Here is a 16,950-nt window from a genome sequence, read left to right as displayed (position 1 = left end):
GATTATCAAATATTTAAATAAAAGCTTAAAGTAATTGGAAAGCGGTCCTAGTTAATTGATTGATCTAAAATTTCACTGCAATTGCTGAAAATCTCAAAGAATCTTTGTAAGATGGTACATTGCACATTTGTTTAGTGTTGTGAATGTTATTGGTGTGGTCAAGAAACAAATATAGGTTAAATTGCTTAGACATTTTATTTGATCATTTCATATATTTATCCCCAGGTTTTCAAAACAAATATATCCCCTCCAGCATAAATGATATTTAAAACACTTCGGTGCAGAACTCCAAACGCAGCAAGATGTCACGATAAGGTCTTGAGTGAGCGAATAGGATTTATGATATCATCTCCCCACCTTTCGTTGAGTAGAGGTTTGGAGAAGGTTTTAATTAGCGCGCTGGTAATTAGTCGGAATGTAGTACACAGAGAAAAATAGGAAATTATCTGAGTTAGGGGTTCACTTCATTAGTAACATAAACATCATCGATGATTTAAAACCAAGATAACGTGTTGACTGTTAAAGAGATGAAAAATAGTTCACAGTAAAAAAAAAATCTCCCTATGCGAAGAAAATTATCTGTAAATTCGCATCTGCCTTGAATTATTTGATGAGTTAAATTCTTCTAAAGGAAAGTAAAAACGTGCTTACTGCGATCCAAACTGAAACAACAGTTTTAATGAACGATGTTGAGTGACATGCAGCCCACAAGTTTCGGAAGCGGAAAAACTTTTTCTTTGTCCCATGAATTTCACAACAACAATTTAGGAAATTTGAAATTCACCCATTGAAAAATCAGTGTCCTTCTGCGCATAAAGGAAGAGGTTTAAGTGGGCTGTATTTTATACTAATCTGGTCCAGTACAGCAACTCAGAGACAGTCAGTGACTTGTGAACCCTGCCTTAATAACCGACATGAATTCAAACATGGCTGTCTTGTTTTTAGTGGTTATATCAGGTGCCGTTTTGTGGCAGAAAAGTAATGCTTTCGTCGCTGGTATAGGGAACATGAAAAGAAGAGATTTTAGGGAGGTAAGTTAGTTTAAACTTTTCTCTGGAGTTTGAGGTGCTTGTAAAGCTTTTTAACTAAAATTGAACGGTCAATTTTACGGTTTTGTCTTTCAATTTTCAAGACCTTCGTTGCATGAGGTCCATGCTAAATTGCACTTGGCGAACTGAATGGCCAACAAGTTTAATCAAACCTTCTGTATCATGAAGAACGGCTTTTGGGTTCTGATCGCTTAAAGACACTTTACATCAAATATGTAACGAATTGCCAAAGCGTAAACGATCTTTGCTTCTCTCTCTGAGGTAAATATAAGCTGTTCCTCGAAAAAACAAAAAAGGGGTCTGCAGCTTGAGTACAAACAAGTAAGACAGTCGCCTTTTTATGACTGGGGGCCACGCCTACGCTAAAAGTTAAGGAAAATACTCCGATGAGCTATATCCTCTTAGGTTTTAACACGAGTTTAACAAGAAGTTAAATGGAATATAATTTTATCGTTATTGAATATTTTCTTTTGTTCTCAGTCGGTTCGAGATTTGTTCCGGAATCACAAGGTAATGGTAGTGGCTACTAGATCCTTAAAATCTTAGTTTAGTTTGCCTTATAGCCATATTTTTGCGGAATTTACTTTCTCTTCCATTGTTAAGGTTCTTGTAGATGTATTTCAAGTCCCCCAAATGTCATAAATTATAGTTTAAGTTGTGTACAACACATTACTTGAAGCACGTAAAAATTTTCGGTTTCGGCCTTCGAAAATTAACATAAAGGAAAAGACCTCTTCAAAGGAACAAATTTTGTGTTTGGGAGCCCATTAAAAGCCATGTAGGATTAGGTTATGTGCAACAAGAGAGAAAGAGAGAGAGGAGAAAATTACCTCTTTAAAATGTCTGAACCACTGATTATTATTTGAAAGGTTGATAAGGGTCTTGACTTATCGCTAAGTTGACAACAGGAGGTCATGATAATTTTTCAATGCGCTCACTTCTTATGTTGAAAGCTGCTTTATCACTTCCATACTGAAAGGACGAGAACAAAACCCAACTCTTGATAATGAGAAAAACTATATAAAAAAAGGTCCCCATCTTATCAATCTTGATTTTTACGGGTATGCATCAAAGAAGTTCAAAGTTCAGTTTCCTTGTAATCAAAACAAAAGTCAAGGAAGATTTCACTTCGCTGTTAATTGGAGTATTCAAACAAAAGGTACCTTGTGCTACCCTTCGAAACTTCTTGTTTGCATTTAATTAAAATATATTGAGGACAAAGAGTAAAAGTGATAGAGAGTCTCAATAGGGATAACTCTTAGCCGTAAAACAACCAAAGCAATAAGCCGTTATAAGTAAAAGTTTACAAATTTTATATGTTAGTCGTGAAAAACAAATAACTGTTTATATTTTTCTGGTGACTACACAGGAAAAATATAAATATTAGCAGTAAATTGGCCAAATTTAATAAACATTAGGCATAAAAGCCGTCAGCCCATTGGCGGAGATCCTCGAATGAGGATATCATATAGTTGTGATCAAAGCGAGAACGCGTCCCCCCAATATCACCTTGAAACGACTAAAAAATAAGATATATCTGGTCTGAATTAAACCATGACAAAATTATTTTTTAAGCCAAGAAATGATCACTTCAGATCTGTGAATCTCTCCACTATTTGATTTACATACGTTATCACACAAATGGATAAAAAGTAAGCCACAAATGATCTAAATTAAGAATCTCTGTTTGTCAATTTTGCCATTATTCACAAAGTAATCGGAAAAAAATCATAATTATGTGGTCGAAATCAAAGCTTTCCAAAATCGATTTGACTTCCAGTCCAACTGTGAGGGATTACGTTTGCACGATTACGTTTGCACTAGTATACGTCGTATAAATTAAACGAGAAATAGACTGATCTTAGTGTTTATTGCGGCATGAAGTTCAGTGCATGTTCGTGGCATGTTCGTGTTCATGTTCATGTTCATGTTCATGAAAGACATGGCGTGCTTAGAAAAAAAAATCGTCAAGTTAGATATAACATGTTCTTCGTAACCAAAGACCCCTAACCATTTTCAGTTTCGTGTACATATTTTTTTAGCTTTGCTTTTTCTTTCTGTGTGGGAGTTCACTTTAAAAATGAAAACTTTAACATGAATCTGAGTCACCATTTTGAAAAGGTTCTAATCTCAATGTTGGAAAATAGGAATCAGTCGATAAACTTAACAATATACTTAGTTTTGAGAATTGAATGGTGAGAAAATCTGTATACATAGCTACACATAGTTAAAAAAAATCGCGAGTACCTAATATGCAGCCTAACATTTTCTACCCAATTTATTTTGCAACAATCGCAAAATTTTCGCAGAAGTTGCCATTGTGTAGGTGCCCACGTAAATGCGAGGTCGATGAGAGAGATACTTTAACTTCTAAACAGTTGAGAGCAATAAAAGAGTTTGATGACACAAAAGTGGCAAACAAGGACTACAAATCATGAGAGAAGAAAATTGCCAGCAATATCACATCATTGAAATATTACTAGCTGCTTCTAACGCTCCTTCGATTAACTAATTTGATTGAAATACACCTCTCGCCTTTCTATAGGTCCGTGTGGTGGGCGAAAACGCGCGGGCGCTCTGGAAGGACCTCTCAAATGCGAGTCTTGTGGAGTGATTTTTACGAAAGTTCTTAAATGATTAGATTCACCCTAGGGAAAATGAGGAAATACTCACATAGTGTAGTCGCTACTCTGCGAGGTATTTTGATTTCCATTAGTGTGTCGGCTTGCCCTGCACGCAATGTGGCATTGTATCAAAAATATGCTGAATCATTTCCAAAAAGACAACAAGATAATGGCAACGACAGAGCTACAAAGGGCAGAGAGCCCCCTTAAAAAGATCTCCTTTTGTAAACTAAAAGCTTCAGCTGAATTCGAATTAAGCGTTGTTCGTTTGGTAATTAAAAACTCTTTCAGTGGCATACTTACCCTCCGCGGTATATCAGTAAACTTCCACACGATATGGAGGAAACTGTTTTGACTTTTCGTTATCAGTTCGCATGATAAATATGCTACCACTAACAGTACGTTGTGTGCCTAAAGAAATGCCAGCACTCTTTGTAGCAAACGTTGACAACTAACAGAAACAAGCCAGCTCTAACTCACTTCTAATTTAAGAATTAATAAAATGAGGTCTAATATGTAATAAACTAATATCTAACTGAAAAAGTATGCACGAGAAATCATATCCACTCGATTTTCAAAGGTCAAAATAATTAGAATTCTAGCTTACATTTGGTAAAACACCAAAACTCTTTTCCGCAGCAAGAAATGAACATTTCAGAGTGTCATCTAACATAAACATCACAATTTAATTGTGATTTAAATAGGCCTCTCTTCGTGCTGATTTTCAAACAACGAAAGCTAATTACGAGCGTAGTTTCGCTGCGGGATCATTTGTCTTGATCCGTTCAATTATTTGAAAGTCTCTAAACAGATTCATTACTGCCGCGTAGGTAGTTATTCACTTTGCAAAACAGGTGTTGGTGTTTTCATTGTTATTTCGTTCATCGCCGATATTTAGGATACTCCGCTAATGCAGAGTTGAAAAGTCACAATGAATTGTGAAGAAGAAAACCTACCTTACTTTAAGCTAAGTTAAAAGAAAACGATAAAATGGTATTTTGCGTTGAAATCCCCAGGATGAGTGGGCAACCCGTAGGATGTATAATTTTGGTATTGAGACAAAAAAAAAAAAAAAAAAGAAGTAAAACATGGAAGAACTAAGGCTTTTCTGGCAGACCACGAGATGCAACAATACAAGTGTGAATGGGGAAAAAGTGACACATATTTTTCCCGGGGGCTTCACGGGATTGTTCGTTCGAAATTTTTGAATGTAACTTTTAATTGAGATCCATCTTGGGGTCAAGCTTTCTTTGACCCCTGCGATTGATTATTTGACGGCATAATTTTTATGATGTCACATTCTTTGAATGTTACTCAGTATGGCTTCTTTGTGATCCACTTTTCTCTAGTCAGAATGACGGCGCATGTTCGTCATTCAGTCTCTTCCACGCCTAACAGACATAGTGACAACTAGTAATATGTAATAATATAAGGGGATGCTAGAGCGCTGCTAAATTCGGTGATTTCCACTTTTAAGCGATCTGCACAACTAATACGCTGGTCATTGTTGTGGCATATCCCCAGGGAATAGTAAACTGGAATAAAAGTGTCCTTTAATGGCGTTGACGGGGTCGCTTCCTATAGCACACGGAAACGGAAAATTCATTTTTGTCACACAAAAAAGTCACAACAACAATTGTGATAGCTATTAAGCAGATTTGAAATTCACTGATTAAAATGCACCATTTTTGAAAGTACTTCCCCCACGACGAAGTATAAAAGGCGACATTTAAGCTCAAAGTAGTTGACATTAATCTGATTGTATACCGAAGTCTGTAAACCTGTACAGTGACTCTAATAACGTACGACATAATCAACATGAATTCAGGAATACCAATTTTTCTTATGATCGTCGTGTTAGTCGCTTTTTTCTGCCACAAGTGTGACGCTTTTACGGCTGGAGCAGGAATTTATAATACAGGGAGGGACAAAGGAACAATAAGTGAGGTACGGTAATGTAAAGTTCAATTTGGGATAGCTGCTCTGGTCGAGAATATCGTTTAATGCATTCATCGCTGTTTATAAGAAGGTCTATTTTGAGTATTAAATCGTTATTAGTTTTTAAAAAAGTTTTAGTGAGCATCTCTGTCCAACCAGTCGCCCACACGGACCGACACAGATAATGCGACCCAAGGTTGAACTTAATACGAGACCCCTGAGATTTTGTCATCGTATCAGGGAAAGATCATTTGCTCATAAAAACTATTATTTGCAATTTAGGATGTGATTCCCAGTATGTTTAAGCCACAAATTGATGTCAAGTCTAACGACTCAAAACGTAGGCCATTGAGACTCGACCTCAAAAGCCCTCCTTGAAGAGGAACAATGGGTGGCAAGATCTGTGATACTTTTGTAGCCCCCTTCATAACCTACGGAACATTATTAAGCCCTTCGCACCGGTTAGTTTGGTTAAGCTGAAGCAAAAATTCCATTTCCAAACTTTTTAAAACGTTTGAGCACAGGAAATTGTTACATTTTGTACTTTATCACAATTTAACCCTCTTTTTCATCGTTTTCATTACCATTATAAGGTTAAATGTTGAATTTCTTCAAGACTGCAATATCATTAAAAAAACCACAACCGAAAACTTTAAAAATTATCGCCAGCAATTCTCTAAGCTACTACAAAAATGATAGATCGGTATTATTCAACCCACGTCGCATGCATTTTTTAAAATTTTTTCAAAAGGAGAGCAACCTAATCACCTGTTATGTTTCTTTTCGAAATGCAAACATCATATTTACTAGCAGATCATGTTTATATTTCGGGGTCTAAAAACTTTCTTCAAGCAGTAATCAATTTAGTGATTTTAGGCAAAACATCACGCGTGATTGGGTTTTTGGAGAAATGTAAACTCGATTAAAGAATAGTTGATAGAAATCCACACAGTACGAAACACTTGAAATTGTCTGTTTTTCACATTTTATTTATCAAAACATAAGGAAATGTTGTTCATTTAACAATAAGATAAATATTTTAAACATTGAAGTTGATGAAACATGTGTTTTCCTAATTTCAAGTAATTAAAAGAAAAAACTTGGTACTATTGGTGCAGCGAAGACAAGAATCCGGACGCTAAAAGTTTTGTTCTTTCTTCATTTCCTTTTCGTATTTCGCCGACGCATTCTTTTCTAAAAAAGACTTTCGACATCGCTTTGAACTAACGATGAAGCCTTAGGCTACTTCTTATTGCAATTGATTTCGTGCATAGGAGCAATAATTCTCAGATTTGATGGATAACTTATCTGACGAATCACATCTCCAATATGATAGATTTCCCTTGGATTACTCCCTTGTACGACAATTTGCATGGGTAGCAGGTGAATCTGAAAAATCCTATTGTCGCAGCTTAGAAGCGAGAATAGGAAAATAATTTTTCTTTCTGCTGAAGTCAGATTATTGTCACAACGAACTATATTGCACACATAACTTTCCTCCGGTCACACTTTTAAATGATTAAAACATTAAGTGCTCAATTTTATCACGTTTGTGGCCAAGGGTCTTTCGTCGAGTAATCCAATTCTCAAAGCCTATTTCTTAACATTTTTTACATGAGCATTATGCATATGGGACCTAAAATAACAGCTAATGAGGTTGAAAGCGGAAGCGACTCCTCAAAGTCACATCTTAAGGCTACTACATGGAACAGATCAGGCATTAATTCAGGTGTACACAATCATGTAATTCTTTTATCGGATAAGAGGGCTCTTCTTGTTCAACAAGAATCTGATATCACATCAAATCGAACACTGAAGAAACAATTTTTGAAACTAAAAACTACTCACATATTTCAGAACCAGTTATACGAAAAACAAAGATATTACTTTCTATACTAATTTGTTATTTTTCACCTTTTGGGTAACTGCTTGAAGTTCGGATACAATGAAATATATGAAGTTCATATATTTTAAACTGCGGTATTAGATACGTATTTGCACGATCCTCGCAGTAGATAACGCTATTTAAGCAATAGCGAAAATCAGACCTGAAAAACAAAAAAATCAAGCCTGTACGGGATTCCAACCACTGACCTCTGCGATACTAGAGCAGCGCTCTACCAATTGAGCTAACAAGCCAACTGGGAAAGTGATAAGCCCGTGAAAGTGATAAATCACTTTCACGGGTTTATTACGAATCAACTTAACGGCCTGCTCCCAGTTGGCTTGTTAGCTCAATTGGTAGAGCGCTGCACTAGTATCGCAGAGGTCAGAGGTTCGAATCCCGTACAGGCCTGATTTTTTTCAGGTCTGATTTTCGCTATTGCTTAAATAGCGCTATCTACTGCAAGGATCGTGCATCATACATATCTAATACCGTAGTTTAAAATATATGAACTTCATATATTTCATTGTATCTGATTTATCACTTTCACGGGTTTATTACGAATCAACTTAACGGCCTGCTCCCAGTTGGCTTGTTAGCTCAATTGGTAGAGCGCTGCACTAGTATCGCAGAGGTCAGTGGTTCGAATCCCGTACAGGCCTGATTTTTTTGTTTTTCAGGTCTGATTTTCGCTATTGCTTAAATAGCGCTATCTACTACGAGGATCGTGCATCATACGTATGCTTGAAGTTCGTTTGTCAAGAAGATATGACAAAAGTTGCAAATAATTGAATAAAGAAACAATTTAAAACCTTTAACGATAATTTCTACAAATTCAAACAGTAAGTAACAAAGGTCAACCAAGCACGTTATTGGTCATAAACCGAGATGTCCCTCTCTCACCAGGAGAACATGATTTATGTTCTCTAGAGACTAGAACTCCTTAATAAACATGCTTTAAGAATAATCCTTAGTCATAAAGTGAGCACATACGAGGTGCTTTTGGAAAGTCTAATCCTTGTGAGAAAGAAAAGACTTCTCGATATATTGATTTTAGTTCATAAATCATTTACTCAGCCACGCCTGTCTACATATCAGCATTATTTACGACTAGAACCAACATTAGTAGGCTTAGAGGTATAAACAAGTTGCATTTACCACATGTAAATACCACATCTTATGGGAAAAACTCCATGCTCTCAAGTTATGGAATATGTTACACGACGACTTAAGAACAAACACAGCATAACTTATTTTAGATACAACTTCCTATACTTTAGAAATTTAAACTTGCTAGATTGATTATTCCTAATCTTCATTTGACGGTATTGAATATATAACTCTACAAGCATATATACATCTTATTGTTCTCTTTTTCTTTTTCTTAATTAATTATACATATATCTTTCACTGTATTTATTTCTCTAAGATATTAGTGCTTATACGCTACTCTTCAATCCGAGATGAAAAAAAGTTTTACTACTCCTACTACTTCTACCCTCGAGTAGATTTACTGAAGTACGTATAACATGAACATGATGTGCACTTGAAACCATATTTCATGATCCGCCATTGCAGCTTTACTTTTGTGATATTGCTCTACAGCAGATATCTAAAACATCTTTCCAATTTCCTCAAGTAGAAATGTTTGGCATCAACAACCTTGGACCTACGAAAAAGATTGGTCGTATTTTAAAACACTGCTAGTCCTGGTTCTCACAACAAAAATAAACGCAAATTTGAAAAATAAAGAATTGATCAAAATGAGGAACCGAGTTCTCGACATTTATTTTTTGTTTCGTACTTGGCTTCAAAAACTACAATCTTGAAAAAAGGACTAATTAAAAACAGCTGAGGACATTGCAATTCGATTATAATTGAATATCAGGGTTGACAACATCCTATTCCTTTTTAAAAGAACTTCTTCAGCATTTTAAATGTTGTGTGCAACGATCACAGGAACATGGTGATAACGTCATTGAAACCAGCTTTGAAGCATTGTCGCTTTCACATATCAAACTCACGGGGTACAAATAATCTCTTACTGAATTTCGTGACCACGCCCACTTCATCGGCCCACTCAAATCGAGTGCGATTTTTGGATGTTATATCATCTTGCCGACTCTCTGTATAAAAAGTTAACAATGTACCACCGAAATATTGAACTATAATATCATGGCTTTCCATTTTGTGTATTTTCGTACTACAAAGTAAAGTTTTTCCCTCGTCATTTTCACCTTTTCCCGAGCGGGTCCGTCAAAATTAAGAAGGCGTTCGTGGTCAAAACAAGACCGAGCAAGGAGTCTTGGGCGATTTCTCTCTTACGCAAGCGCAAATTGAAAATGTACCGCCAAAATCAAAGAGAGGAACAAATTTCCTTTGTTTTGATATGTAAATTGTTGAACAAGGAGCAGATTGAACCTCGTCAAATGGCTAGTCAAAACAGCCACACCTTCCTCCTTTTGCTCGTTTCCTGTTTTATAAGCGTGAAAGCAGTGGGAGAAGAATCGGGTAGCTCGGAAAGCGCTTCACCATCGTTTACTTACGAGATAAACAAGTAAGATTTGTAAAGTTATTTTCCGAAAGAGTCGGAATGAATACATTTTTTTCAGGTTAGATTGCTGTTTTTACCCTAAACGTCGTCCAATAAATTTTTGTTGCAGCCTACTAATCTATACAATTTCGAAGGAAAATATTCAGATGCTTCACCGTCCCCGAAGGGGGTTCTGTCCTGGTGTACCGGTTCACAAGGGAATTACCATTGTTCTTTCTTTGTTTAGGAGTTATCGGTTAGCTATTGTGTATTGTTTGGTCTTTTGTATTGGCTCTTGTGAACCGGTACATGAGGACAGAACCCCGAAGGGTCTCCACTCATCGAAGCGTGTACTGTAGCCAATGTAAAGAATTTTCAGGCCCTTGTTGGGTTTGTCAACCTCCGTGACTTCAATATTATACAATTTTGTATATTTTCTCTGTGAAATGACCTTTTTAACAAGGGTCTATGCTGAGTGTTCGTTGCAGAATCGCTTTGGTTCTCTTATCTCTCTTTTTGGCTTGTCCGCCATTTTGAAAATTTGCTCAGGAGGGCATCTGGGTTAGCGGCCGCGCCAGGCTGGAACCGACAAAAACAAATGTCCATCGCAGTGGGGAAACAGTTTGATATGAAGCATTTAAATTAAGATCATGGATCATATTTTCTTATTTTTTTTCTTTATTATTTTCTTATTTATTGTAAATTGAAAGGTTAGAGAGTCTCAAAGGGGTGATGGCTTTTACAGCTAACGGTTAAAATTTTTGCCATTTACGGCAAACAGTTAACTTCCTTCCTTTAGGATCACGGCCTTCTCGCCCCAAACTCTGCGCGGTCACGGCCCCTCAAAGAGGCCTTCCCAGCAGGGAAAATGTGATAAGCAAAAACAAAATTGCAGTTCATTTTTTTATGATTGACGGTTAAAATTTCTCAATTTTAAGCTTAACAGATAAGTTTTTAGACTATTTATGGCCAACAGTTAACTCGATCAATACTTTCAGGTAAGCCTCCTGTTTTTTTAATACAGAGACCATTTGTGAAATGGAGTCGGGTAATGCCGACTGCTTTTACACGCCCATTCGACAACTTGAGTTGAGCAACGCATTCTCGGTTAATTTTAGAATAAAATATTTCATTCATCTCATTACGTACAGAGATCCAGGGACTCAGCATTGCATTAGTGCCATGTGACAACATTAATTTCCCACTGATGTTTAAGTCTTCAATCCACAAAGAATGCGGCGTAAAATTGCTTCAGAACTAAAAACCAACACATAAAATTACTATGATTCAAAAATCAATTCCTTTATCACGAAACTTTCTGCAAATTGGATATTTCTTAGATGGGACTTCTGAGACTGGTTAGGGGTCAGTCCATCGAACACAACCCCTCGGCACTTTATCAGACCTCCCTTAGATTTTGCAGGAGATCCGTGGTACTCGTGGGCACTCGAGCCTCAGACCTTCCCATTTTCTGTGTGACCCGTCAGTCGCGTCTTCTTCCCTCTAATGTCAGCCAAGTATAAGCCGGTATAAGTGATAGCGAAAAGTAACAGGGTCATGGCATAATTCCTACTTAAGTTTTTCGTTCTCATTTCAGTCCACCTGGCATCTAAAACAACTAAAGTACATCTGTGAAGCTGCCAAGGTGAGCTGTTCTGAAGTTAATGTGAGAAAGACTGCAGAAACCAGGAGTGACAGGAAGAGAGGTGTACTAGAAAAAGATCATGGCGAACAGGGAATTGGAAATCAGTGAAGCAATGCTGCAAGAACTTAACGAACAACTAACACTCAGTTGAACTGAATCTGGTCTTCTGAGATCTGGTGAAACATTGAGATTCTAAAAGTGCGATGTGCACAATTAAAATGACTTATTACGTGTAATTTGAGGGGTAAATAAAGCGATTTAAGAGCAAGAAATATTATATTTATTCCGGGTGCGTGAAACAAGCTTTGATAAATGGCCCGGGCTGTAAGCGGTCAACGTGACTCCTAGAACAAGAAAGGCTTACTGAAGAAGTGTGCACTGAAGAGAAAATTAAAAAAAATTGATATGCGATTTCAGTGAAACAGAAGTCGCAACTGGTGAAAAGATATCATGAGCCGTTCTGTGTAACAAGCAATGCTGGCGTGAAGCGTAAGTAACGAGAGTTGCCTGTTACGCTTGCGTAGTGTCATCCCAATACGCGCGAAAGCAAAAGCTTTTGATAAACATGAAACATGTACCGCAACGTACAGCGGTAACAGTTAAATGTTCGTGGAGATGTGTTGTCATCACTGCAGATTCTCAGCCGGCGTGGAAGGTGAGATTTGTCGTGTTACACGAGGCGCCTATTGCCGTTACTCTGCAATCACTTCTTCATTAGGAACAAAATTATTTCTTTACACGCAAAACCCCTGATTCAGTAATACTGTCTTCCTCGACGTTTTTTTTTTCTTGTCTGAAAGTCATCATTGCATTGAGAAGATTCTGCGATATTGCCAATGGCTGAGTAACCCCTCACTGCTGTGAGATCCACTTCCGGCGGCTCTGCCGTAAAGAATGACTTCACTAATGATGAATATGCGTCCTCAGGCTTATCATTTTCCCTTATTTCCAACATGGCTGTCTTACATGTGGTTGCGACGTTTCGAAGAGGAAACTTTAAGTCCATCTTTTCCCTAATGCCAAGCTATGCGGACTAGAAAAACTGGGAACTGGAAGACGAATCCTTCCTCAATAACCTGTAAATTGCACCCCATTCTCTTATCTTATTTTATTTATTTATTTTTTTTTTTACTATTCCTTGCTTCCACTTGACCAAAAAGTACATCTAATTATTCACCATAGATAGGAGTTATCATTGAGTGCATAGCACCTCAGCGCACCTCTTGCTATTTCTCCGAAACTACGTTTCAAGTTGACGGATTTTTGCTTTGCAAAGTTTGTGATTGTGATTGTTTGTCGGTAACGTAGCCTTACAGTATGGGAGAAACTGTGATAGATTTGACTGAAAAAGCAAGGGGCAGGGAGAAAGGGTAGAAAACCAGAAAAACCTTCCCCCCTCCCTCCCTTCCCTCCCTCCCCTCCCTTCTATCCCTCGCTTTGTCACTTACCTCAAATCTTCCACCCGTTCGGCGACAGAATATTCGCCGCGCTTACTCTCGCGTTTAAAACACAAACTACCGCCCGCAAGCAGGAAAATATTTGGTAGGTTTGCAGTTGCTCAGATATCCGGATGATTTCGTTTTTACCATGAGAGTTTTTGTCTGTGCCGTGAGAGTTTTTGTCTGTGCCGTGAGAGTTTTTGTTTTAAACGCAAGCATAAACACAGTCACAGGAAAAATGCCCTCTGTAATTGAGTATTTATCTTTACCTCGTTGTTTATGTAATCGTCAAGACATACCCTTACGTGGCTCCTTGAGTATCATTTTCGGGACACTTTCTCAAACCCACTGCTGATTGCTGTCTTGTATGTTTGCTAACTATTGAGATCCACACTAGTGGAATCAAGTTATGCCGCAGTTGAACAAAAGTTTGTGAAAGTGCACGTAATCTTGACGTGTGGAAAATAAAAGAAAGTTGATTATAATTATTGAATACAGCTGTATGTCTCAAACTCTGGGCGCAAAGAACTGCACGAAAGGGCACAGATATCTTGTGTTTACGTTTAAGCCTGTGTATGGCTAGACCAACCTTATTGAACGGTGTTTTGCAATCCTGATATTTCCTGATACCGTTTATTCGCCACATTGCAGAATTAACTGACTTAAAGAGCTAAATTTACAATCAATAATTAATTAAAACTACAATTACTATAAGAACAATAAGAATATCTTAATTAGCTATTTACATGTTTGTATATTCACTATTAAAAGAGATAAAGGAACCTGAACGCTGGGTCCGGCAGCGACTCCTATCAGCGTAAACAATACTTCTGTTGTTGTCGCCGGATCGAAGGTTGTAACTATGACCACTCGTTGCTGTTCTCGGTATAAGAAAGTTAATGGGATGGGATTTTTTAGACATCTTCTGAACATATTTACAGCAGAGCTGAGTTCGTCTGTTAACTGTTATCATCAAAAAGACAAAGGTGTCTAGGTAATTTTTATGATATGATGACAGTTTTTACAGTTTTGTTGTGGAAAATAAACAGGTTACTTAATTCAATCGACGTAGGCCACACATAAAAAAGTTAGCCATTTGTCCGAGACTTCGTTCGTTTAAATTGTACAGGTCGCGTATTATATAATCATGCACCAAAAATGCTCTTACTCGTCTGTATTATCTACCTCAGGTTGTGAAATAACGGGTGTACGATTTGCTGGGTTTACGAGGGTAAAATACAATGTGCACATACATTTTGCGACGAGTAAATTTATCTAGAGCTGGAGCCCTCGTCGCGTCAGGGCGTCAGGCTGTTAAACATGGAAAAGCTGAAGGACTTTCAGAGATTGTAGATAATCTAAAACAAATTGTTTCACGGAAGACCAAGCGAGCTCTAGAACTAGCGCAAGAAAAAGGCTCCTCTGTATGGCTCACAGTTCTTCCCCTTCAAGAACATGGTTTCAACCTCAGCAAGAGAGAGTTTCGCGATGCTGTTAAATTACGCTATGATTGGCCATTCGATGACATTCCATCAGTGTGTGCGTGTGGGGAAAACTTTACAGTAGACCAGGCAATGATTTGCAAATAAGGGGGCTTTGTTATCCAACGGCATAATGAGTTGATAGATCTCGAGGCCGACCTTTTGAGTATAGTGTGTACCGATGTCGAGGTCGAGCCAGTTCTCCAAGACATCACTGAAGAACAACTCAGCAGAGGGTCTAATAGAGCACAAGACGCAAGATTGGTCGTTCGGGCGCGTGGCTTCTGGGATCCCCAGAGCTCGGCATTCTTCGATGTGAGGGTTTGCCACCCTAATGCCGAATCTTACAAGGACCAGGAACCACAGCAGATTTATCGCATTCATGAAAACGACAAGAAGCAGTTGTACTCAAGGAGAGTGTTGGATGTTGAGCATGGCTCGTTCACGCCGCTTGTATTTACAACTACAGGAGGGATGGGGATGGAATGCGTAAGATACCACAGCCGATTGGCCGAGCTGATAGCTGCCAAGAAAGGGGAACGATACTCGCAAACAATTTCCTGGATCCGAGCAAAGACATCCTTTGCCCTCCTTCGGTCGGCCTTAGTTTGCCTTCGAGGATCGCGGGTAAACCGCCGCTGCCGAGGGAGCCATTGACATTGTTTAATGCTTTTTAGCCGCCTTGTATATAGGGTTCTAGATTTGCAATTCACCTTTCTCTTTTCTGTATAGTTTTAGATATGCTTTTACATATCAGATTATTAGACTTTGAATCTGTTCAGATTTGACTCCGTTATTTCTAGTTTTCTAGACACTTTGACATTAAAAAAAAAGGAGCAGATGTGAGCCGAAAGTGAGTTCAAGTTATTTTGGATCGTTTTTTAGGCTGTTAATATTTTGTATTGTAGAGGATATCTAGAGCTGGAAATTGTCTTTGAAAAGAACCGGAATTATTATCTTCTCGCGGAAAATCGAATAAAAATATCATGAAAAACTGATATAGACCTGACATACTTACTTCAGTTCAAGCGAGAGTTATTTAACAGCGGCGAGGCGGCGAAAATAGCGGAAATGAAGATACAGGAGAAATAACGTATATGTGCACGATCCTTCGCAGTAAAGCACTATTTAAGCAATAATGAAAATCAGACCTGAAAAAAATTCAGGCCTGTACGGGATTCGAACCACTGACCTCTGCGATACTAGTGCAGCGCTCTACCAATTGAGCTAACAAGCCAACTGGGAGCAGGCCATCAAATTAATTCGACATAAACCCGTAGATGATAAATCAAACAACAAACATATGAAATACATATATATGAACTGCGGTTATGAAACGTATATGTGCACGATCCTTCGCAGTAAAGCACTATTTAAGCAATAGTGAAAATCAGACCTGAAAAAAATTCAGGCCTGTACGGCCTGAAGTATACAGGAGATATACCTACTATATAGGATTATACCTACTATACAGGAGAAATAAGTTGCATTTGAAGAGAAATTTACATCAATACGATAATTTAATTAAAAATAATTTTTGTTGAGGTAGACTACCTGCGTCGCTTTTACAAGGTCTGTTCTGTGTTTATTTTGGCAATTTGGCGCACGAAACATCGCCTGATTAAAACAAAATGATTTAAGTTCTATTAAAATGAAATGAGTGTGAAAAGAGCGTAGAACAATTAAGGAAAATTAAATATCCGGTCGAAAGAGAGCATTTGGCGACATAATACGAAGGCAAAAAAGAAACAAACCTATGCGTTATTAACTACCTTGAAAAGTGCCTTCTATTGTTACGAAATTCTTTTCGGTGAATTTTGTTTACAACGATAATCTCTGTTTGATTTTTTTTTTTTTCGATTACAAAAAAATATCACTCTTAGAAATGTAAAAAAGGGATTCGAAAAACTGTTCGTCAGATCTCACGGTTGAGTACAACATGTCTTTTCAAAACTGAAAAATCTGAAATAAAACGGACGCCACAAATAAGCTTAAGAAGTAGTTACTCCTTGTTCCTTGTGAAAACAACTGGAATTGGCCTCGACTCAGATTAGGTAAAATGGTCCAATTGTTACGGGAGTTTTAACTTTTCTGCGAGTCCAGTTTAACTGAGATATTAATCTAGAACTAAAGACAATGATTCATCAAATTTGATTAAAATTTAATCTTTCTATTTACAAGAGAGACGAAGTTATTGAATGTTGCTCAAACATTGATAACAGGACAACGTCTGTGAAAAGGACAAAGTCTGATAACAAAACGATATTTCTGCACACGCTCCACTGAAAGCCGACGAATCGATTCTTTCAAACTGCATTAAAAGAACGCTTTAGTCTTTGTTACTCCTATACGTATC

At 37.6% G+C, this 16,950-nt stretch overlaps 1 protein-coding gene and 1 long non-coding RNA gene across 4 annotated transcripts; one reads left to right on the top strand and one right to left on the bottom strand.

Moving 5' to 3' along the window:
- The first annotated feature begins 793 nt into the window (after nucleotides 1–793).
- Nucleotides 794–11,946, top strand: LOC148734019 (uncharacterized). 3 transcript variants are annotated; one of them, XM_088754788.1, is made up of 3 exons: nucleotides 794–1,031; nucleotides 1,530–1,559; nucleotides 11,627–11,946. In XM_088754788.1, the coding sequence occupies exons 1-3, from the start codon at nucleotides 915–917 to the stop codon at nucleotides 11,780–11,782; spliced, it is 303 nt and encodes a 100-aa protein (XP_088610914.1). In that variant the 5' UTR covers nucleotides 794–914; the 3' UTR covers nucleotides 11,783–11,946. The 3 variants fall into 3 exon arrangements, with proteins under 3 accessions (XP_088610914.1, XP_088610916.1, XP_088610915.1); XM_088754790.1 differs by lacking the exon at nucleotides 1,530–1,559 and having other exon boundaries at nucleotides 796–1,031; XM_088754789.1 differs by lacking the exons at nucleotides 794–1,031; nucleotides 1,530–1,559 and adding an exon at nucleotides 5,393–5,620.
- Nucleotides 2,964–4,680, bottom strand: LOC148734020 (uncharacterized). Its single transcript, XR_015999165.1, has 3 exons — nucleotides 4,281–4,680; nucleotides 3,977–4,084; nucleotides 2,964–3,779 (listed from the first exon to the last, which is right to left on the bottom strand). It is a non-coding gene; the product is annotated as an uncharacterized LOC148734020 (long non-coding RNA).
- Nucleotides 11,947–16,950: the final 5,004 nt, after the last annotated feature.

The sequence above is a fragment of the Stylophora pistillata genome, chromosome 3, assembly GCF_964205215.1.
Source record: "Stylophora pistillata chromosome 3, jaStyPist1.2, whole genome shotgun sequence".
Taxonomy (NCBI): domain Eukaryota; kingdom Metazoa; phylum Cnidaria; class Anthozoa; order Scleractinia; family Pocilloporidae; genus Stylophora; species Stylophora pistillata.
The sequence above is the reverse complement of the archived record's forward strand: the minus strand, read 5'-3'. Positions and strand labels throughout refer to the sequence as shown.